This window comes from Lepisosteus platostomus, chromosome 3 (assembly GCF_059453375.1).
Source record: "Lepisosteus platostomus isolate fLepPlt1 chromosome 3, fLepPlt1.hap1, whole genome shotgun sequence".
Lineage (NCBI taxonomy): Eukaryota > Metazoa > Chordata > Actinopteri > Semionotiformes > Lepisosteidae > Lepisosteus > Lepisosteus platostomus.
The window spans coordinates 36,543,695-36,567,503 of record NC_142613.1 but is presented as its reverse complement, the minus strand read 5'-3'; the positions used below and the strand labels follow the sequence as shown (position 1 = coordinate 36,567,503).

The 23,809-nt window shown below is 38.2% G+C and overlaps 1 protein-coding gene across 2 annotated transcripts; it reads right to left on the bottom strand.

Moving 5' to 3' along the window:
- Positions 1–4,147: 4,147 nt before the first annotated feature.
- Positions 4,148–22,788, bottom strand: opn8c (opsin 8, group member c). 2 transcript variants are annotated; one of them, XM_088625491.1, is made up of 4 exons: positions 22,403–22,788; positions 15,452–15,745; positions 12,535–12,863; positions 4,148–5,721 (listed from the first exon to the last, which is right to left on the bottom strand). In XM_088625491.1, the coding sequence occupies exons 1-4, from the start codon at positions 22,581–22,583 to the stop codon at positions 5,263–5,265; spliced, it is 1,263 nt and encodes a 420-aa protein (XP_088481617.1). In that variant the 5' UTR covers positions 22,584–22,788; the 3' UTR covers positions 4,148–5,262. The 2 variants fall into 2 exon arrangements, with proteins under 2 accessions (XP_088481617.1, XP_088481616.1); XM_088625490.1 differs by having other exon boundaries at positions 12,535–12,866; positions 22,403–22,787.
- Positions 22,789–23,809: the final 1,021 nt, after the last annotated feature.

Genomic DNA, 23,809 nt, shown 5'->3' with positions numbered 1-23,809 from the left:
CATAAAACAATGTTGAAAAAGGCCAATCCAGCAGACTGAGACATGATACTCACTAAGACAGAGCTCCAGAAAAGCACAAATAATCCAAAAAAAAGTCAATGACACTATTCTGAACTACATTTTTTTTACTATTAAAGTAACTGGTGTTTAGTAAAAGTATGTTAAAAATATTATGATGTGACAAAATGTGCTATTTACAGTGCTCTTCAGAATTATCCATACCTCCAGATGAAATATAACATAACACATCATGTCATAGTATGAGTTACAGATTACATAATGTATCACCTATAAAGAATTGTAGCATTATCCTGTAATCATAATAACAACATTTGTTATAAGCACTTAAATTAATTCCAGAAATCAAGAAAATCACAGTTCTTCATACATTAGCATTCCATTAAATACAATTCAACAGAAATAAACAGCAACACTACCAAGTAAAATTCATGGATGTGGGATCTTTGCTGTGTTAAGAAGAAGCAAAACAAGAGTGTAGTAGAAGATGCAAAGGGGGACACACCCACACCCATTAAATAAAAACCACTCTGAAGAAGGAAGTTTTGAGTCTGGATTATATAGTGCTCAAGGACATTGACAATCTCATATCCTTGGGTTAGAATTCCAGAGCTTTGAGGCATAACAGGAGAAAGCCCGGTCGCCCATAGTATGTGATCAAGCTTGAGTGACAAAAAGGTGACCAGAGTCAGACAAACAAAGGCTGCGAGGTGAGGAGTAGGAAGACATTAAACCAGCCATGAGGAACCTTGTAGTGACCATGACCACAAGACCTAATAGGAAACCAGTGCAAGGGCTCCAGGATAGCTGTAATTTGGTCTATTGCATGCAACCTGGTCAGGATTCTGGCAGCCAAATTCTGGACATACTGAAGGCTTCAAAGTGGGAAGTTTCTGGAAGGTGAATTACAAAAAGAGGGGACTCATAATTGTCTAATATTACTTGAATGACAGCTGAAAAGTCTTGTGATCAGATAAATTGAAAATTGGAAATGCTCAGCAGCATTGTATTTGACATTAAAAAAGAAGCTCACATTGAGAAAGACAAAATAAGATCACTTTATTGGACATATACAATTTCTTTTACTAGGAATTTGTATTTTTTCATACCCCAACTTGCTCTCCATGAGACACACAGACAAGGAGAGAAGCTTGGGGTCAGAGTGCAGGGTCAGCCATTTATATGGCGCCCCTGGGGCAGCTGGGGTTAAGGGCCTTGCTAAGGGGCCCAATGGAGTAGATTTCTTCTGCCAGCCACAGGATATGAACCATCAACCTTCCAGCCACAGGCACAGATCCTTGGCCACAGAGCCACTGCCCATGCCGAAATGAAAATACTCATGACGAGTGAAATATTGTGGGGAGTCTTTTATGTCTTGTTGTTATCTTGCATCTATGGGTCCCAGAGCCTTTGTCAAGAAAGGGAAATCCTGAACTTCAACATGTATCTGGATATTTTAGCTAGAAACAGTGTTACAGTAAGTGTCTTTACACTTACAGTACATGGTGCTTTTCTGGACACTGCACTCAATGTGTTTTACAGGTAATGGGGACTCTCCTCCACTACAACCAATGTGCAGCCCCCACCTGAATGATGTGACAGCAGCCATTAGTGGGCCACTACATTTACCCCACATCAGCTATCCGTGGGAATGAGAACAGAGTGATGGAGCCAGTTCACAGATGGGGATTGTTACCAGGCCATGATAGATAATATTCAGGGGGAAGTTTGCCCAGGATACTGGGGTTTCCACCCCTACATGATTTTTTTCCCCCAGAAGGCTCAAAAATGAAGGTTGTATAATCACAGTGATACAAAGCATACTGTACTGTACATCCAAATCAGCAAAGAAATAGTGAACTGCGTACCAAATAAATGTTCTTGACCAGCCTTCTTACCAAGCAGACTTCACTCCATTTAAACAGTTGTGATTCAAACCCAGGATGGCAGTTTACAAATGGAAAAAAAAGTGGCTGAAGAACTTAGAGCAATTCTACATGGATGAATGTTTAGAAGTTACCCTTCTGAAGTGCCTCATAGCACACTACTGGAGACGACCAGAGGTTGATTTAAAAAATATTAACTACAGAGATAGAGATAGATAGAGCCTACTGCAGGTCAGAGATCTCCAGTTCCTGTCCTAAAGAGCCACAGACTCTTATTTCAAAGATAAATCTAAGTACATAGTATGAACAACATTCAGCAGTGGAAATTTTTTTTTAAAAAAATAATTAAAAATCTTTACATTATATTTGGATTCCAAAAACAGAAAATATTCTTATACATTAAGAATAGAATAATCTAATAGAGGTTTGTGTCAACTACATTTACAACACAATACTGCATCAGATATAATACAGTAAATTAAAAGCCCAGAAGGTGGCAGCAATGAACATCAATTGGCTTTTATGCATTGCTCAAAAACAGTATAAAGAATCCCCTGAATTCTTAACTCAGTGCATTTGAGATATTGTTTTTTCCCACCACTATTACCCGTTTTATTTTATCACAACTTAATTCACAGAAAACCTTATGCTCCATCATACACAACCTTGTAGACTGTATTATACAGTATGTGAACGCCACTTGAATTCTTCTTAAACCTACAATAGACTCCACTGCTAAAGAAACACAGACCCTCAGGTTTTATCAAGGACTGTACCCATCAGCTCCGCAGGTTAATTAAAGTAACAGGTCACCTTGCTAAGGCCTTTACTCCATTTTATGTTTTTTATGTACCTGATATCTTTGAGGCTCATGTTTTGAAAGTATTCTGAAGATTTGAGTACTTCTTTTATGTACAGAAAATTCCTATGTTCACATCCAGGCAGACAAGCATGCAAGAACACTAATTGATTTTTACAGAAAGTTTGCTTTGGTTGTCATGAATATACAGTGTGATAGGCAATTTAGAATAAAGTATATAGATTCCAAGATCTTAGAGGCATCTATGGTCCATCCTTATCCCCCCCGATTTGCTATGAAATCATAAGAAAGCTTAAGATTAGAATTAAAGCAAATAGTTTTTTTTAACTGTAGAACAAGGGAATTTTGAACATGGTGGCAAATATGTAAACTTCCTGCTTCTCAGTGTCTCCACACTCCTCAGGCACTTCCAACCCTGGCGAGCTCTGCTTGTTGTAAATAGCTCCTTAAACATATTGTTTATTTCTCTGGCCACAAAAAAAAACAGTTAATAGTTCATGCCAAAAAAAATGGGCACAGGAAGACAATTCATTTTGATCTATTGTAAGCGATTGGCTTTTGTGTTTGGAAGTCTATTAGACTTAACAAGAAAAGTCCTTGAAAAATGCAACACAATAAAAGAAAACAATGTTCTGGGTAAGGTTAATTGGATATCTGTAGGAAGAGAATGGGAATGTTTTCAGGTGATGATGTTTCACATTTCAATCACCACAGTGTACTTTTCTGGTAACCAAGGCAACACTTGTAAGTGAATTGGGGGAGTTATGTTTTCACACCCGTTTTTGATGGATATTTCGGCACAGATTGCATCAGTACTTCATGGTTCTGATTCAGAACATGGTGTTATTTTTACCTCTCCTTTTCATAAATAGAAAATACAAACTCCTAATTTTACCAAATTGAAGTGAAAAAAACTTTAATGAATTTTAGAGAAACATATTAGACGTCAGCAAGGTAGCACAGTAGTTAGCATTACTGCCTTCCAGTGCAGTACTCCTTGGTTCAATTGCCATTAAAGCATGGTAACTCACATCACAAAATTGGGGCTTGGTTGAACTCCTGAACTTTGTGTTATTTGCTTGCTTAAGCAGATGCCCTAATCCAGAGTGATTTGCAGCCTTGTGAAATAAACAAAAAACAAATTTTATATTGCATGGAGAAATCTGTAAATACACTGTGTGAACAGCTATTCAGGACTGGGCTGGTAAAGAGGCAACAGCGATGAGTGGTTTGATGCAAACTCATCTGCAGTTCCTGATCCCAGAGATATTTATGTTCATACTGGAAATTACAATATTAACATGGGCAGGGGCTATAAAGGAAACTATTCCAGAAGCACAATGTTTGGACACTATAAAAAATAGAGGTCTTGTTAAGAAAATTTGGTTTACATGAATTTCAGACACAAAGTGACAAAACACTGTTAAGGATAAACAATGGGTACTATTTTAATATTTCAATTATTTAACATTTCACTCAAAACAATAACAACGTTGGAAACACCAGGGAACACCCATTTCATTCATGTGAAAAAGACAACAATATACAAATGCAGAATATCAGAATGTTCAAACAATATTCTTATACAACATACTGTATACAGTACACAATAATAGTGAATTTTAATATATATATATATAAGTATATATTTCCTACTAAACATTGACTATTTCTAAAAATGAACTTTGGTCTGTTGAAGCAAACATTGTATGGCTCAATTTTATGTTCCTGCCTTCAGGGTCTTACTATAATTGACTTTCAGTATACAGACTGTAATTGAAAATTGTGTTGAATTCAGAGAAAAAAGATAAAGGACAAACCCCTGGTATTCCTGACAAGCATGTCAGTATATGAAACATCTCCAATACTAGAGTATTTACAAACATGACAAAACCATTGCACAGGTGGTACCAGTGGCTAAGGAAAATGCAATTTTTAGATCTCTTTAAACTTTAGTTTCATAGTTTGGAAATCATAATTTGTTAGTATTTATAACCTACAAAATTCAAAAAAAATAAATATAGATATAGAATTAATGTGGTAGTAACTGACCACAAAAGGCTAATTTCATGTGAACAAAAGATCTTTTGCTCTCAGACATAAAATCTTCATAAATGTCCAAAAGTGCAAGGTTTATATCAGCTTTATACTATACATTATATCTGACTTATCAAGAGGCCCAGGAGGAATTGAGGAATACAGCTTTCACAGTAAGAACCGATCACCCATACTGTACATGTACACAAAACAATTTCTAGTTCTCTAACAATAAAGAACCTGACCACTGCATGTGCTACAACAATAAGATAAACCCAGTTTAGACATTTAGAAAGACCATGGATTTCTCACTTACACGCTGCACTTGTAACACTGCACTTTCACTAAAACAAAGATTAGTTGGATTGCCAACTGATGAAAAAACAAGACAAAACAGTTATTTCATTCATAAACTAGTGCAGCAATTTGTATGTTTTTGTCCCGGGTCTCTATAATTTCAATTATTCTTCTCTTCTATTTCTTTCCTGTCAAGAGCACAGGTCAGCTAGATATGAGCACAAACTCTTTGTTAGGCCTGGGCTCCAAGCTAGCAGGGGCCACTATCATTTTGGAAACCCAGCAAGGGTAAATGGCTTTAGCATTTACTCGGTTAGTGTTTGATTGTGAATGAGAAGTGCTCCTATCCAGGTTACTCTGACCCCTAGGTTGCACCTCAATGACTGCAGGAGCCTGCGGCTGATTCACGGAGACTGAGACTCTGTTCCGAGCTGATCCTGTAAAGTAGGACCTAACGAGGCACTGTAGCTCCTGACGAAAGGTCTTGTTGAAGTAGAAGTAAATGAAGGGGTTATAGACATGCGAACTCTTGGCAAACAATGCCGGGAATATGAAACCTTCTGGAGCCAGATGCCAAGTGTCCTTGTGAAAAATGAATAAGAAGGAAACCACTGCGTATGGTGCCCATGCGGTGACAAAACCAAGGCTGATGCAGAAAAACATCTGTGGGAGAAAAAGGATTTGCAGAATTATGGATTTGAACAGATTAATGACACAAACCTAGAAATGGTTTAAAATTGGAAGAGAAATACTTTTGCACATCCATATGCCTTTTTCACTCACTATCTACAGAATCTGTCTTTTGTTTTTCTGACCTAAAAATATCTGTACAATTAGGAAAAATGAGGAGAAGGTGTGCCAGCAGTAAAGCTTCAGCTTCTGTGAAAGTTAAGATAGCTATTTTGCCTTGGAGAAATATTTTATTTTCATATGTGCACATTATTACAAGCATTCTATACTTTTTGTCATCGGTAGGTAAATAAACATTGGGATGCTTCAACTTGGTTTTTTAGGAAATCTTACTATCAGATATACATGTTATTGCACATATCAGTTTATTTTTATTGATTACAATACCATTATATAAACTGTGTATGAAGTCTGGTTTATAGTGCCAAGACAGATTTTGCATGACCACATTCCTCCAATCCCAGTTTTCCCAGATGTTTTTAGTTTACTTCAGCATGGTTTCCTACAGCACAGCATGTTGTTAGAACATAGCCCCCTCATGGCAAGGAGGCTTACTGTAACACTATTCATCCTGAAGGATCCCAGTGCAGTTTTACATTCAGGAATACACCACTGAAGGGAAGTCCCCAACTGGGTGATGTGTGGCAGCCATTAAGTGCCAGCAACCTGACTACATAACAAATCAGGCAAGGAAATTAGAAAAAAGTAGGCTAGTTTTAGCCCGTTAAGCCATGATACCCGACTTAACAACCATAGTGTCACGCCCGACATCCCTCCCTAGAGGGTGCTCCACTACTCCCATTATTGTTTCTGTGATTAAGCTTCCCAGGTGTACCTTTTTAGGTTAATTATTTAAAGACTAGCTTCTCCAGTCCTCGGGGCCCATAATAAGGGTAAGGATGTCGCGAGGCCCGCCTAGCACCAGGAAACCCTACATCCATCTCCTGAGGGCATAGGCCTCATCCCCGACACCTCCTGCTTCCTGAGCCCAGGGTCTGGAGGATATCGCCCCGTCACCCTTGGACCTCCATGTTTTGTCTGTCCGTGTGTTCCCGGGGATTTTAACCTTGTCGTGTCCCAGGATGGATTTCTCGCTGATGGACTCTCGGACTGTGCCCTGACCTGCCTTTGGACCCGTTTGGATTTGGATGCCCTTGTTTGTCTTCCCCGCTCACCGTCTCACGGATTGTCACTATTATTTTGTGCACTATTAAACCCCTGTGTGTTCCCTTTTACAACGCCTCCTGTTTTTTCCAGCTCTTACCGCATCGCATAGGGACTACTACAAGATCTGACACGGATCTCAGTCCGTGTTCGTGACACATAGTCTTTCAAAACGTGCCATGCAATTTCTAATGAGCAAGTAAACAGAGCCTTCATTTAAGGACAGTACTTCCAACAGCACATTGTAGTTACCACACTAAAGCAGTGTTTTAGAAATTCTTGTCTGAAGAGAAGATTGCTACCTGCTGGTGCACCAAAATCACTTTCAGCAGCATCTGTTTTTTTTCCTCTATATGTCTACCCTCAAAGTACTGACCAGACCCAGACTTGCTCAGCTTCTGAGATCTGAAAGGATCAGGCCAAAAGGTTGTCATATTTCTTATATTGTAATTCAAATTATTGCCAAAGGGATACACGTAGTTGATAGAAGTAAAATATGTAAATAAAGGAAGCACACCATCAAAACACTACACTCCAAACGTCTACTGTGAGATGGAAAGTGATACTACTCAATTATAACAGAACAGTGCAATTTCCAGGACTGACTTTCATCAAGCTATTACCAGTATTGGCATAGTACCTAATTCATTGAAAAAGTCTTGCTGTTCTCTTTGCAATGCACCTAACCACAAAACTATCCAGGGTGCCCCAAAAGCTTACATAGTTCTGTAAATATTCAACAACTTCAAAGAGCATTGTTGTGAAGATCTCATACTCTTCTCTAGAACAGACATTAAAGGCCTCTCTTTCCCATAATGAAAGTTTTAAATGTATACAAACAAACTCCTTAATTAATGAAAGGAAAATCTTTTCACTCAAGTTAGAAGTCCGAGTGAGAATGTGCCTTAATGTAGGATTTGTAGAAACATGTCTTTACAGCACTAAAATGGCAGCACACTTTAAATGGTATTTTTTATACTTGGATAACACTTAGTATTTCTACAATCTTGCATGATGAGCTGAGACATTTTATTCAATTGTAAATAAATTTCCTCCCAGCTTTGAAATGCATATGAAACATTTCTGCAGGTAATAATAAATTCATCCTGAGAGATGTCCCAGCTTCCTGATTCTCTATTAACACCACAATCCAACACAAACATAGCAACACTCATTCTTATCTCTCCTCTCACCCAAAGGCTTGTAGTGACTCAGTTCCTAATTCTCAACTTTTGAGACTCAGGAATGAACAAAAATGATAAAATGTCGGGCTTTTTTGATAAATGGGTGGTTTTCTACAGGGAAAAAATGCTGCCGTCACAGATTGCATGAGAATAACAAAATGTTTTAGATACTAGTAAGAAACTCGTAGACATTAGAATTCCTCTGGTCCTGAATTACCCCTCTACCAAAGGAAAAGTGGAGGAAGCTGAGTGGAATTACTTCAAAATTCTACATCGTGACAGCATCATCCTCAGAAGTTTTGCCCAACAGGTTACATTTCTAATAGATAATACGGATTTATGACTTTGAATATGAATTGACTCGTCTTTCAAAAGAAGTTTCACTTGCACAGCTGTAAGAACTAAAACTACAGAGCTATTGCACAATTTCTCATTCATTTTTTGTGCATATATAAATCAAAGTTAGCAGCCACATTCAGAAAGAAATCAAGGCTAAATCTGTATTCTTATGTATAAAAAGTATACTTGGAAGAATAAATGAGTACCATCTCCTGTAGTGTAAGTGATTGGACAGATTAAAATTTATTGCCAGAACGTTGTATAACTGATACTCTTAATTCCCACTGCATCATGGAAAACTTTCTTTAAACAGACAGATTGCATAGATCCCTCCATCCATCCATTTTCTAATCGATTCATCCAATTCAGTTTTGCAGGGGATCTGGAGCTGAAGCTGACAAGCAACCAGAGCAAGGCTGGGCACACACTAGATGGGACACCAGTCCATCGCAGAACACACTCACAGCAGGGCCAGTTTTCCCAGAAGCCAATTAACCTGTATGTCTTTGTGTGAACCAGAATGTCTTTGGACTATGGAAGCAAACCAGAGCGCCCAGAGGAAACCCACACAAACACACACAGAACATACTTTACAAACTCCAAACAGACAGCCCCCCAGGTCTGGAATTGAACCGAGGACACCAGCACTGTGAAACAGCAATGCTTTCCACTGTAACACCATGCCACTCCAGGTACTGTTACCTACACATTTTTAAAGATGTCTGAATGGCACACTGTTTACTTGAAGAAATCAGCTGCAGTTATAATTTAACTAGTCTGGTGTAACTAGTCCTAATTTGCCCAGACCACACTGTGGACACATTTTACCAACAAATTTGTACTAAACTACTGCTGTAAGTATTTTGGTGATAATCTTCCTATCTGTAAACTGGGATTTATTCCAATTCTCCCTCTTGATTTTTATGTTATTGGCAATACTGTTTTTCACATGAACATCTGGGGGTCTCTCTTCCTGTAGAGAATAGTGAAATCATAAGTAGACAAAAGGTCCACTGTTTTCTTCTTTAAGAAGCATCACAAAAATAAAAGACTACATATTCAGACTGCAGTAGTGTTCTACAATTATAATTGCAATGAAATATACGTTTTCCACTGTGTTCTATCCAAATTACTATTTTATATTTCAGATAAGTAAATAAAAGAGGCAATAGTACATGCTGTCATCTTTTTTTCTCCACTATTTCAGGTTAACATACAGTATATGTATTGGGACAAATTAAATAGTGTAAGCTAGTGTAAAGTTAGTATTGGGTTGCCTACCCCGCATACAAGTAACAACTGCATCAAATCTGCAGCCCTTCAGAACCAGACTCTTGATATTTTCCTTTGAGATGCTCTGCCAAGCCTTAACTGACTTCACTATAGTTGTTGCTTTTGTGGGTTTTTTTCTGACTTCAGTTTCCTCTCTAACATGTAAAATGTGTGCTTAGTAGGATTCAAATCAGATCACTACTTGGCCAGTTCAAAGGTTTTCACATCTTCATAATGAAACTCCTAGGTTAAGTGTGAAGTATGTTTTTGGTCATTGTCTTGCTGCAGGATGAATCACTGCCAATTAGTCTGGAGGAATTTTGACATGGCAAAATGTACAAAATGTTTCTGTACAGTTCAGTCTGATACTGTCGAACTATTCTTTCTTTGTACTTCTTTACAAATTCTAATCCAGCCTTTCTGTTTTTAGTGCTGTCGGGAGTTTTACTGTACATCTTGCAGTTGCCTTCTAGCCATTTTAATTCTCCTGTCAAAGCCTCCCACATATACTGTAGTAAATTGAAGTAATTTTCACCCCGGCCTTCGGAGATACTCTGTAATTCCCATAGCTCTAATGATTTTCGCTTCATCAACTGTTGTCCTCTTTTTTGGATGACCTAATCTTTGATACAGTAGCTTGCTCCCCCAGTGAGCTTTTTTCTTTTTCAACACATTCCATATTTGTTTGTGATGCCCAATCTATTTGCAATGGTTGTTTTTCTTTGCTCTTTCCCTCACAATTACTTGCTCTTCAGTCATAAACAGCTCACTGACAGCCATAGTCAGTGAAAAAGTTAACCTATTGGAATCAAAAGTGAAATAAAAATCAGAAAATAAGATAAACTTCAGGGTACTTTCTTTAAATAGAGGGTTGTGAGTCTGTAACAAACTACTCATCCATGTTTTTGAAGCCAATAACCTGGCTACTTTCAAAACACAAGTGAATTCATTCCTTGCACCACTTAGCTGCTAATCAAACAAGCTATAAAGTTCGTAAGGCCTTTATTTTTTTTTTGTTACATAACTACAAATATAGATCACATTTCCATATTATCTGCAGTGCTCCACTGGATAAAAAAGACTAAGATACCAAGTGGGATGTACAGTACATGTGCGATACTGGTTTTATTCGTACAGTAGGATCTTGATATGCTCAAGGACTCGGTGCAGAGAACTGTCGCAAATAGCCAAATTTGCATATTACCAAGTACATGCCTAAATCATTGCATAATGTACTGTATTATATAGTATATATGGTTAAATGACATAAGTAACCTTTCATCGTGTAATAATCTTACTAATACATTGGTTTTAGATTAAAATAGCACTGAACAACTAAAACAGTAATAAAATCCTTCTAAAAATCAGCTAAAATAAAGTCTAAATACCTCCTCTGCAGTTGATGCATGAACTTCATCGCTCCGCCTTTACAGCTAATTTCCTGCCCTTTTTATTACCTCACTGTAATTGTTCACTGTTCATTACATATACAGTACCTCACTGTAATGAAAAGGACAATAAAACAGTCAGTGAGCCTGAAAAGTTGTTTCCATCCTGTCATTCCCCACGCTGCCGACACAGAACCTGGAGCGTTTAGTTACAATAGAAAAACTGGACCACGTTGAGATGCTGGGCTGTGGGAACTTGGGAAGGGGGCAGAGACAGGCTTGTTCACTATCTAGTTCCATTTCACCATCCTAGTCTGTTGAAACACCAATTTGAAAGTTGTGGTTAACAGCCTTCAGCTCGGTTTCATTCCACATCGCTCTTTTACCAACACTTCTTCAGCCACAGAAAATCACAAATAAGCAAGTGATAAATTCTCATACGTCTTCCTTTCTGTACCCCATTCACTGGCGAGGTACAGTTTTATGACATTTGAGAAACATGGGCATCTTTTCAGCAATCTTAACTTAAAATTGTAGCAAAAACAAACCAGATTTTAACTATGATAATGTCGTTCCATACCTGTGCTCCTGCAGGAATACATGTTCGATGAGGGAACCACAACTACAGTATCCACCACTTTAGTCATTTCTGTAGATGCATGATGTCTTTACATACTGTATGCCTTGTGTAATGGTGTTTTATTATCAAGGCAGATTTTTGTTGCTGAGCTGTAATTTTACCATAGGAGTATTTACTGCAACGGTCACTGTAATAAATACAGTATATCACTATTGTAAATATTAGAACACAAACTGTAGCAGCCAACGGTGACATTGTACAGTTTCTCACAAAAATGGTGTGTAATGTCTTGAGACAATGCTGTCTGTTGTTATAGGTAGAAATGTTTACTGAAATATTTACAGTAGCTCCTTCTTCCTTCAATTAGAAAAATGGAACTGCTCACTTCCTGACCTTTTAATTTTCCCCATGACTCAGAATAACATTTTCAAGGTCAAACAAGAGATTTTCAAGATTGCCCTGCCAATGTTAATTTGTCATTGTAATTCTCCAAAATTAAACTCTTTTCTTCTGCCACAAGATCTCCTATGCTGCCCAGATGACGATCCTAACAAAATGAAAATATAAAGATCTTTTATATATTCAGTTTAAATTAAACTTGACAGTAGACTTTTGTTTTGTTCTGAGAATAGCATAGTTATCCCTGCACACGTCATGCTGAAAGAATTTAAATTGACCATATGAATAATTACCTTCCTCTTGTGTGTTTTGTCCAAGGCACATTGGTTTTTTTATGTAAGGAAGTGGCTGTATGTGAGCATTTAATCTTGCCTATTTGTGATCCTCAAATCTGGCAATACCACAGCATGAAGCCAGAATGAGAAACTATTTCTTTGACCAAAGCAAATAAGACACTTACTACAGAAATGCGTTTTTCAGCATTGTGAAGACTGGAGCGGATTCCCCTGGCGGCCAGAGAAAAGTTGAACCTGTAGACCTTGTACAGGATCTGGCACTGAGATGTCATGATCAGGAGGATGGGAATGAGAGTAAAGCAGGCAAAGGAGCAGACCACAAAGAGTGCATCCTCAACTGAAGTGTGGTAACTCTTCCAGGCCACAGTACAGGACACACCGTAGGGCTCTGGAGCATATTCTCCCCATCCGAACAAAGGGAAACATGACCAGGCGGCTGCAATGAGCCAGGTAGCAATGCACAGGGCTCGAGTAATGGCTCCCTCACACCATACTACTGAAAAAAAAACAAGAGATACAGATAAACACGACATGACAGCACCAAAATAATTCTGGTACAGTAGATGCATTACTGTATGTTTAGCCATAGGAAAGTATGATAGTTTTTTGGGGAGGAATTGAGTAATAAATTTAGTTTAACCCCCTCCCAGTCACCTCGTACTTCCATTCATGTTCCCCTGAGGCTGAGGAGTCCAAGGAGGATTGATAGTGGCTTTAACTGTGCTCAAGGGTTGCTTTTCCCTAGTGAATCTATTAGCTGCACTGAGCCCCACAACGTGATGGAAGGTGTAGTGAGAGGATATACAGTAGAAGCTGTCGGACTCTCCCACACAGCCTGCGGGAGTCGAGAATCTGAACAGGCAAGCTGAAACACATTATGAGATTTACAATTCTTTTGCTGACAAATATTTATCACTTCAATAATGACTGGTTTTAAATTTGGTTGTCATATAATCAAAAGATGGAGCTTTTAATTTTTTCTTAAAATAGATTTAAAAAAAATACAAATACAGTATCTGATGAAATCAGATACAAGACAGTAATGTGCTGCTATTTAAGCAGTTACGTGACTGAAATTCTCATTTCCAACAGTACATGACCTCTTCAGTGCTGCTCAATCCTGATCTTGAAGAATCTGGTCTGCTGGTTTTTGTTTCAGCTCCGCATTTAATCACCAGGGCTGAGCGGTGCCTGTAACCAATAAGGTTGCCGTTTTAGAGTTTTTTGTACCCAGTCAATCCACGTGTTTGCTAACTGCCTCTTCCGATTCAGGGTTGTGGAGCCTATTCCTTATTCCTTATTCCTATTCCAGATACGCACACACCTAAAGCAAGGCCAATTAAACCTACTGTACCAGTATGGTTTTGAACTGTGACAGCAAACCAAATCCCGCAAAGGAAACACGGGGAGATCCTACAAACTCCCAGCTCTAAAGCTGCAATGCTAACAACTGAAGTAGTTCAGGTACTGCAGCTGCGTCAGCATGCGTAGGCTGCAAAGGAACAAGTAAAGGTTTATTCCATGCTGAAAAATAAAGAAAGGAAACAACATGCTGACAATGCTTGAACTACTTCAGCTGCGACCCACTATACCTTCCTCTAAATCTTTTTTCTAGATCTCTTTATCATTCCTCTTCCCCCTCCCTGGGCTCCTATGCTATATAATCTCTGCTGACTTCCCTGTCTTTTTCACACTCAAAGAAGGCTCCACAGCCAAAATGTTGCATTTCCTTTCTTCTCTTTTCAGCATGGAATAAACCTTTACTTAGTGCCACTTTGCAGCCCAAGTTGTGCCTAGTTTTTGGCTTCAAAATGTTCAGAATTAAAAAGCATGATTTCCAACACAATTAGCACACATAAAGTCGGGTTGCTCCCTTTGCTCCTTGTCGATAAAAAAAAAATGCTGCCTCATTTCTGCTTAAACAGCTTTTTACAGAAACAGGTGGCAATAAGAAAAATAGCAATAATAATCATCCTTACACTTGGATAGTGCTTTTCTGGAAATTGCACTCAAAGCAATATCTGGTAAAACTGTAAATTCATAGATGAGGATTATTAGGAGGACATGATTGTAAAGGCCAGGAGGAGCTTTGGACAGATCACCAGAGTAACACCCCTACTTTTTAAATGACCACAGAGAGCCAGGACCTCTGTTTTACATCTCCGAAGAACGGCGCCTTTTTCACAGTATGGTATCCCCGTTACTAAACTGGGGCATCAGGATCCACACAGTCTGCAGGGTGGATGCCCCCTACTGGCCCCACTAACATCTGTTCCAGCAGCAACCTTAGCTTTTCCCAGAAGGTCTCCCATCCCAGTACTGGTCACGTTTACACCTGCTTACAAAGGTTACAAAGTGAGTTACAGGGTGATATACAGTACAACACTTAATCACTCTCTCCCATGAGTATTTTCTTTCTGCCCAACTCCAGTTGATTATATTTCAACTCGAAATGAATGAGATTTGTAATTGGTGTGACCCCTGTGCTAAACAGAGTTTTGGGACTGGCCTCATTCAAGTTAAGACCAGAAACCTAAGTTTACAAATTTATATAGACCAGAAAACATGGGGATAATCCAGGAACAGGATTAAGACCCACTCTACTAGGGTATTTTTTCAAAAACAAAGCCGCCTAATCAAGGCTGGAGAAAAAAAAACAGCCTAAATAAGCAAACAGATCGATTACTGGCAGGTACCTGTACATGGCCCAGGTGACTATGGGTCCATTTGGAACAAATACCAGCTGACACAGGAGTACCACAGAACCAAGGTTGAGAACTACTGGTCTATCATACATCATTGAACATTTTTATTCTTGTAAAGGTGCAGAGCTCAGTATATTAAATACAATGTTTGAAAAGCTACTCAATTGGCTTCTTAAAGTCTATTTCTGCATTACAACTCTAGGCAACCCTTTCTCACATCAAATGTATTGTCATTCTTGTATTGCTCCCTTCTAGCACTGAGAAAAGAGACAAAAACCTGTACTTCACAAAGACATACAATATATCTATCAAACATATCATTCAGTCATTTTCTCTCTTAAAAAAGCAATTTGTATCTTTAGATATTTTTTCTCACCATAAGATATATTGTGGCAGGTTTTGAGGTATCTTATCACGCTGATAGCTGCTATAGTAAACATCCCACACAATCCAAACAGAAATCCTCCAAGTCCATAGTATGTGCATGTAGCCTTGTCTCCCAACCAAGCGTGGCTGAATGAGGAGACGATGGAAAGAGGGTAGAGGCATATACAGCAGAGGAAATCCACCAAAGCCAGATTGACACAAAGCAGCTCTGAACTGGTGATCTTCTTCCTCCTTCTGTAGGAAATCCACAAAACCAGCCCATTGCCCAGAACAGACAGCAAAACTGGAGGGAGACAATATAACAAGGGTTGATGCTGTTAAAATGTAGACTTGTTTCCATCCATGTCTGAGACGTAGATGTCTCTTTCATGCATAAAAGTGTCCATTAAGAACTGAAGGCCCATGTCTGGGTACCTTACCTATGCATTATTTAAAAAGACAACGAATGTTATGGTCAACAGGTGGTTTGGAACAGGAAAGAGTGGAACAAATGTAAATCTGTAATTTCAGTAACAGCCACTTTGCCATCCTTATTGTACATATGTTCTGTTCTTGTTTCTTCAGAATGTCCCTTAATTTTATATTTGTTATTAAAATAGGTTTAAAGGTTTAGGGGAGAACAACTAAGGGATTAGGCACTTAGAAATGAGAATATAAAGTGCACTACGTATTATATGTGGTAAACCTTTTAAGATAGTAAAAGCAGTCTAAATTAAAAAATAAGAAAAATATGCACATACTGTACAATATGATACAAGGCTGTGCATAATGTAGTCATGATGTGGCTGTGGCTTCTGACCTTGGGGTGTCCTTTCCTTTTCTGTAAGACACCCAATGTCTATTCTTAAGTAAAATGCATTGTCTTTCTTCTTGCAAAACCAGTTTCGGAGTAACTGTGATCAAGTGTTGAATTAGTAATGAAATGAAACTGGAAAAAAAAGATCGCAAACCTTTGGAAATTGAATTGAATTAAAATTGACTTTTTTAATGAATCCAATTATCAGTATAATTTAAATTCCACTAAGCAACACCCGTTTGTTGAACAAAACCAAATTGTAAAGAATTGTTTTAAATAACACGAGGAAAACTGTTCTGAGTGAAGCCAGGCTCAATACCTAACACATCTGTCTGCAATATCCTCACAAACACAGCAAGAGGTATTGTGACTCTTGAACTGATTACAGTTCAGGTTTTCACAGTTCAGAGGAGTCTGAGACAGGAAGATAAATATTAGCCTGTTCTATTTATACCTCACTTATTATCACAAGTGATCTACAAATCTGACCATTGCAATTTAATTAAGAATCCCTTGCATTTCTATAGCACCTTTTATCCCTAAGAATAAAATTTGACAACTCATTGAGGTATAACCCAATGTCTGTCCAGATGGTCTTTGCCAATGGAAAGGTTTAAAGTGACTGAGAAAGATGTGGTTTTCTTCAGCACATCATGTCCCCAGTATGTAACCATGCAGCTGTAAATTTCCATTAGATTTAATTCCTTCACATTTAAAAGGAAACCACCTGTTGTAACTCTGAATATTTATTTAGGTTTATAGGGCCCCTGTAGGATGTGTTACATTTTCAGAGCAGCTGAAGCTATAGTATTTGCATTTTGTGTTACAGGTTAAAGGTCATGGATATGTACCTGTATATGTCATTTTCCTCCTTAACATGGTATTTATGGTAACACAGAAGACTGCTCATGGCTGTCTAAAATTGAATAAATGCCTGTGCTTTAGAGCTAATATCCTAGAAACAAATGCTCACTCTACTCTTATTCTGCAGAATAGTTTTGGAATACATTTCATAGCTACACTGAACTGTGCTATCACTTCTTTCATTCCCATATTTTGGTGTCATGAGCTGGATTGAACCTGATCTCCTGAAAGATCAAACAGACATCATTTCTGTCAGAGAGAAAATACCTTCCCAACGGGATTACACTATCTCAGTGCAGATCGGGATCTACTGTATACTGTGGACGGTTAAGCCATGTCTATATCCCCATGTATTTCAGTGAAGCACACAAGCAATGTTGTATTAGAGATTGTAAACTCAAGATAAAGACCTTCCACAAGATGGCAAGAAAACTGAATTTAAGTCAGGACACACAACGAGTGTTGTGTTGTTTTTTGTTTCCCTTGCGAAGTACTAGAAGACTGAGGATAAAATATCTAGCAATAATGATGAATATTAATGGACCATGAAATTAAGGTGTTGAAATGGCAGCTGAAGGTGGATCACATAAGCCAGTGAAACAATACGGTATTGATCATAAGGCTTTTTATAGTATATCATTTGGGAAATGATAACTGGTTACACACAAATAAAGCAATATTTGCCTTTGTCTTGACTTTTAAATCTTCCTACATTTCTTAACTTTCTCCAGTCAGATTTTTTTAATCAGTCTAGTTTGCTTAAATACACTCAAGTCAATACCTGCCATGCGACACACTGTCACACACACACACCTGTCACGCCCTCTGCAGCCAGAGGGCGCTCCTACTCTATCCTGTCTCTAGTTTCTTGTGCTTTGCTCTCCTTCCGGTGTTTCTCTCTCTCTGGGGCTATATATTTCCGGGTCCCTTATTCTCCTACGCTCAGTATTGATGTTCGGATGTCCTGAGACCCGCCTAGCATCCAGGTCGCCCCATGTCCGCTGACTGAGGGCATTGGTTTCTATATGACTCCTGAACTGCTGAGCCCGGGCTTTTTCCCCGCTCCGCCGCTACACATATGGGTCTTTTTCCGCTCTCCTGCCTCTCCACGGTTTGTCCCTTCCGACATCTGTGACAACATCAGAGTTCCTTACACAAACAAATGTCTTTTGAGCTTATAAAATTCAACAGTCCTTTCTGCATGCTTTGATTTTCAAAGATTACCATTCTATTGCCTTCTTTCTTAACTGATGAATAGATCTACTTAACATGCTGCATAACTGTCCGCATGCACAGCATTATGCTATGACCTCTTTTACAGAGGTACTGTATCTTTAGTTTCATCTCTCTGTTATCATGGAGTGATGATCTTGTGATCAAAATCAGGTTACCATCCAGTTTTCATATTTTTTTTGTCAGCTGCTATCTGGATTCTTGAGCAAGAATTTTATCATTGTTTCCCCCCTTCTAACTTCCCCTGTGCCTCACGGAGGCATGTAATGGAGGTTATACTGTATGTGATTACTGCTGTTAGTGCTCAGCAAGTCTCAATGGCTGCCTTCAATCTAGGAGCATGCATATCAAAGCTGTTTTTAATTACAACTGGATGAACAGATCTGAGCCATTTCCTGTTGGAAAAAGGACTTGATGGAAAATATTTCATCCATCCACTTTATAAACACTTTATCTAGTACAGATTCGGAAGAAGAGCCGGAGCCTATCCCAACAAATAACGGGCACCAGTAGGGATACACTTTGGACAGGATGCCTGTCCATCACAGGGCACACAGACATAAACATGCACACACTCACACCAGGGCTAATTTCCCTAACAGCCGATTAACCTACCAGTATGTCTGGAGTGAGAGAGGAAACTGGAGCACCCAGAGAAAATCCATATGAACATGGAGAGAACATACAAACTCCGCATAGATAGTACCCCAGGTCGAGAATTAAATGCAGGGCCCCAGCCCTGTGAGGCAACAGTGCTAAACAATGGGCCACAATGCCACTCATGAACAATATTCTCTGATAAATTCTAATCGATAATTTGAAACAAACAGTAAATGTAAACTGTTACATGAGCTTACAGTAGGACTTACCATATGGTTTAACATGTTTCACAATTTGAAAATGTAATGAAAACTAAAGACCTCCTGCACTTTATGATACAACATGGCATATCTGCATAGATTATAATTAATTGTGCCTGGATAGCACCCAGAAATGCTCAGGGAAAAGTCTGTTTGCATACTTTGGAAATGGTAATTTACCCTAAAGTCCTGCTACAAATGCATATTCGGACTGGACTGTCCAGTAATCATCACAATCACATCACATTTTGGTCTTACTGCCAAAGGATAAAACTACTGCACGTTTTGCATGCTATAAAACTAAGGGAAAAACTTCAACAGAAGTGGTCAGTATAACTGAATATGTTGATGGATGCATAAGCTATAAGCGGTGCTTACTCCTGCAGGAAACTTACTAGGAATTCATTAGAAACTGTTAAGAATGAAAATGGGAAGGAAAAATTAAATTTTTATTATCACTTCCATGCATATCAAACAAACTTACAGTATAAACAAAAAGTGAGTCAGTATGAAAGTTCAGCAATTCCACCCAACGTTAAAGTGATGACACCACATAATAGAGGATATGCTGTGGAAAAACATGACACTGCTGACTACACGTACTGTACAGTAGTTGCTAGTTGTACTGGAACTCATTGTGTTGTACGTATACCCTTGTACAGCATTTTGAAACTGTGCCATGTTTGGATACCTCTTGAACAATACAACTGACAGCTACACACTGATGTATCACATTGTACAGAGAAAAATACTCTTACTATATGGGAACTTGTTATAGATAGTGATGCCCATTAACGTTCATTTCATGATGTATAAAGAAGGCATCTGTTACTCTTATCCCATAGTAGGGGAACAGATATTGTAAAAGATGAAACTATTTTGCCATAGTGCAGAAAGCGTTTGAGGTTGCATGGCCCATAATCACATAGCACTTGAAGAAGGCAGAAATGCAGGCACACAAAGAGGAACTGGTAGTTGCCTTAATGCACAAAGAAGCATATATGCTTGGACCTCTTGCAGTGAAGAGATATTCATGGAGTGTAGTGCACTTGAAATCTGCAATAGCAGCAGTTTGTGCATTTGTAGACTTATTGAAGGTGGAATTGCATATTAATCACAAAGAAATCACCATAAACACCTATTAATGGCCATTATGGAACTGTGATAATATGGCATTTTGAAGTATACTTTGAAACTTACATGTAGTGTCCAAACCAAGAGTTTATAATTTCAGAAAAGCAGACTTTGAAGGAATGAGAAAGAGCTGAAGAATAGAATGGGACAGGATAGATACTGTATGGAGTGGGAGGAGAATGGATGACAAAAATTTAAAGATCCTCTGCTTGAAGAACAGATTTATGAGTAAAAAAGACTAAATGAACGGCTTACAAAATAGTAGCCCAAATGGTTTAACAAATAAGGAAAATTATAGAGATTTTAAGTACATTATAAAATTGTTAAATATAATTTAAAAAAGGAATATTATGAACTGTAAGCCGAAGTCAAAAGAGATGTTTGAAAGGCCAAGAGAGATAAAGAGAGGAATATTGCAATGGAGGTTACAATTAAATACAAGATTCTTTACTGTAAAGCAGGATGAAAAGGAAAGCATCCATGTTTACACTTAAGTGTCAGAGGAAGATCCTCTTTTAAAAAAGAATATCAAGATTTGTTGAATAACCAGTATCTATTTTAAAAATGAACACTTGTACGTGAAGGTGGGTGAACAACAACAAAAACCAAATTAGAGAGCCAATTTTACTGATTGTGTAAGTATTCTGCCCCCTAGGTCAATACTTAATAGAAGCACTTTTGGCTGCAATTACTGCTGTCAGTGTTTCTGGATAGGTGTAATTTTGCCCATTCTTCCGTGCAAAATTGCTCCAGTCCTGACAAGCTGGGAATTACTGATGGTTTGTAATCATCAAGCCTCGGCATAAATCTATTGGATTCAAGCCAAGATTTTGACAGGGGAATTGAAGGACATCCATACTGTTTTTGTCATTTGTTGCTTTCACTTTGTGCTTCAGGTCACCGTCCTGCTGAAATGGGAATTTTCAACCCTGTCTTAGTTTGTGGGCAATTCTGGCATGTTTTTCCTCTATGATGTGCCTGTATATTGCAAAATCTACAGTATCAACACCATTTTAGCATCACTCCTAGCAAGCTTCCCAGTCCCTGTTGATGAAAAGCATCCCTATAATATGATTCTACCACCACTGTGCTTGCCTGTTGGGGTGGTGCTCACTGAGTTGGGCTTATGCCATCTGTAAGGCTTTGAAAGACCAAAAAGAATCTGAAATCTATTCAATATCTCATACAAGATTTATAAATCTTTTTTCCAGGAATGTAATCTTTCTTGCATCTCCCCCATACAAACAGCTTGGAGTAGGGAGTGCAATATTGTTGATGTATTGTTAAAGCCTTGCTTCCTTCTCAGACTTGGATCTGTTGGCTTCACAGCAGCATCTGGTAACCAGCTTCCTTTTCTGTTGGCTGCTATGTTTGGAATCTAGTCCGTTTGGTATGATGCACATTCCACTTATTGATGGACTCAAAGGGATGTGTAACTTTTCCCCTTTCTTCCCAATATGTTTTAAAAATCCTTAGTCTTCATGGTTGATATGTCTATCATATAATTCATATCTGATGGAACTTACTTAGTTTTTATTCTGAACTCAAGTCAAGTTAAACCATTTTGATTGCACAAGGAAACCATTACACTAATTGTGTGTCCTTTCAAGCTATACTTTTGCACCTGAACCGAATTAGGGTTCACAGCAAAGGGTTGAAGGTTGAATTCTTAGGCTACCAAGAATCTAATTTTCTTTTAAAATGTTATTTGTGTAATTCTATGAGTATTGTTTTTAGTCTTATCATTTTGTAGTAGGTGTTGTAAATTGTAAAGATAATGCACTATTTGACAGTGAGACGGAGTAACAGATTGCTCAAACTTTCCAAGGAGAAAATACCTCCGCTAAGAACTGTACCAAAAATGCGTTTTGAAAAAAAACTTAACGATTAAATATTCATTATTACACATACTCAAATCTTTTTGGGTTTTTCTTTGCATTTGTTTACCGTTTAAATCCCGCTCGCAAATGTTTATAATCTTTCACAGACAAAAAAAAACAATCGATGTACTCTAAGCATGGCAATACGTTTCTGGAAAATAAAAAAAGCTTACCAATAAACATTATGGTAAATCCCACTCCATAGTCTGCTGCTGGTGATAATTTAGATTTATATATTGAGATATTCCCTTCAAACGGCAAAGAACTCACAGGTAAGTATTCCAACATGTAGAACAGATGAGAATTCCGAGAAGATGAAACAAAGTGGTTGAGCTGATCTAGGACTACAGCCATCCGGCAAACATCTCTTAAAGATTGTATTAACTCGGCTCTTCTAACCTGGCAACGAATCACAAAGGCAGTACGTCATTATCGCCTGCAGCCTAAACATCAGGGAAATTCGGTTCACTGTTTTGTATTTCTTCCCTAAAATAAGATCTACTAATGTCAAAATGTTAGTTAAAACTATTATTTTATCAGTATACATTTGAACTAATAACCTCTTAATGAATGCGCTACCTTCCTAGGAAAAAAACAATTCTGAAGATTAAAAAAACTTGCAAGAAAAAAAGGATATACAGTATGTGTTGTAAAAGGGGAGTGCACGGTTTTTCAGGTTACTTTAGGCGTTTTTGGACAAAAAAGAAAATGCATACATTAACTATTTCTCTTCTCATCATCGGCTTTCTGTTCAGGAGCTCATTGCGAACAGCGCACCTGACAAATTGCGCCTCAATATCTTCCCATCCCCCTGCGATGCGGTTTAAACTGCATTTTAACTTGAATTGGCGCCACTATTATCACGCTGTACATGCGATTAAAAGTCGCTCAGTTTTTAATAAAATCTAAAAGTGGCTTATATTTTCGGTGTTTAAGGAAATTTTGAATAATATAGAAAGCTTTGGGGTTTTTACCCCAGGTAGATTTAAATAATCGATGTTAAGACCTGGAATACATGGTGAACGGAAGTGATGAAGAAAATGATTAACTCGATTTGTGTTTTTCAGAGATAGGCCTGAACAAAAAATAATATAAATTGCAGACTAATGAGATAAAGGCCTGAGAAAATACTGTACAAGGGAAAAGACCACTAAGAGTCACCAACCCTGCTGCAAAGTATAGAGTACTGTATATGAAGCAGATCGATATTTAGAAAAATGAGAGAGGGCAGTAATGGGCTTTCTGTGGAGAGAATGCAAAGTCAGAACGTCTCTGTTTTATTAGTAGTATGGCATCCTGTCAGGGTTTAACAGGGGACCGAATACTGCAAGACTCAATATTGATGATTTTGACGTTTCCAGACTTTTCAAATGACACATGGTATAAATTTAGCATTTAACGCCATTGTAGGGAGTTACTGAAATCAGCCGCATTGCATACACGAAATGTTTCAGTGTTATTTTCCTACTAATTTATGCAGGCTGTTGAGTGGCACAGTTGATAATCAATTCTAGGGGTGCTATCCGTATGGATTTTGAATGTTCTCCTCACGTTTGCATGGGTCTCCTCCCACACTCTAA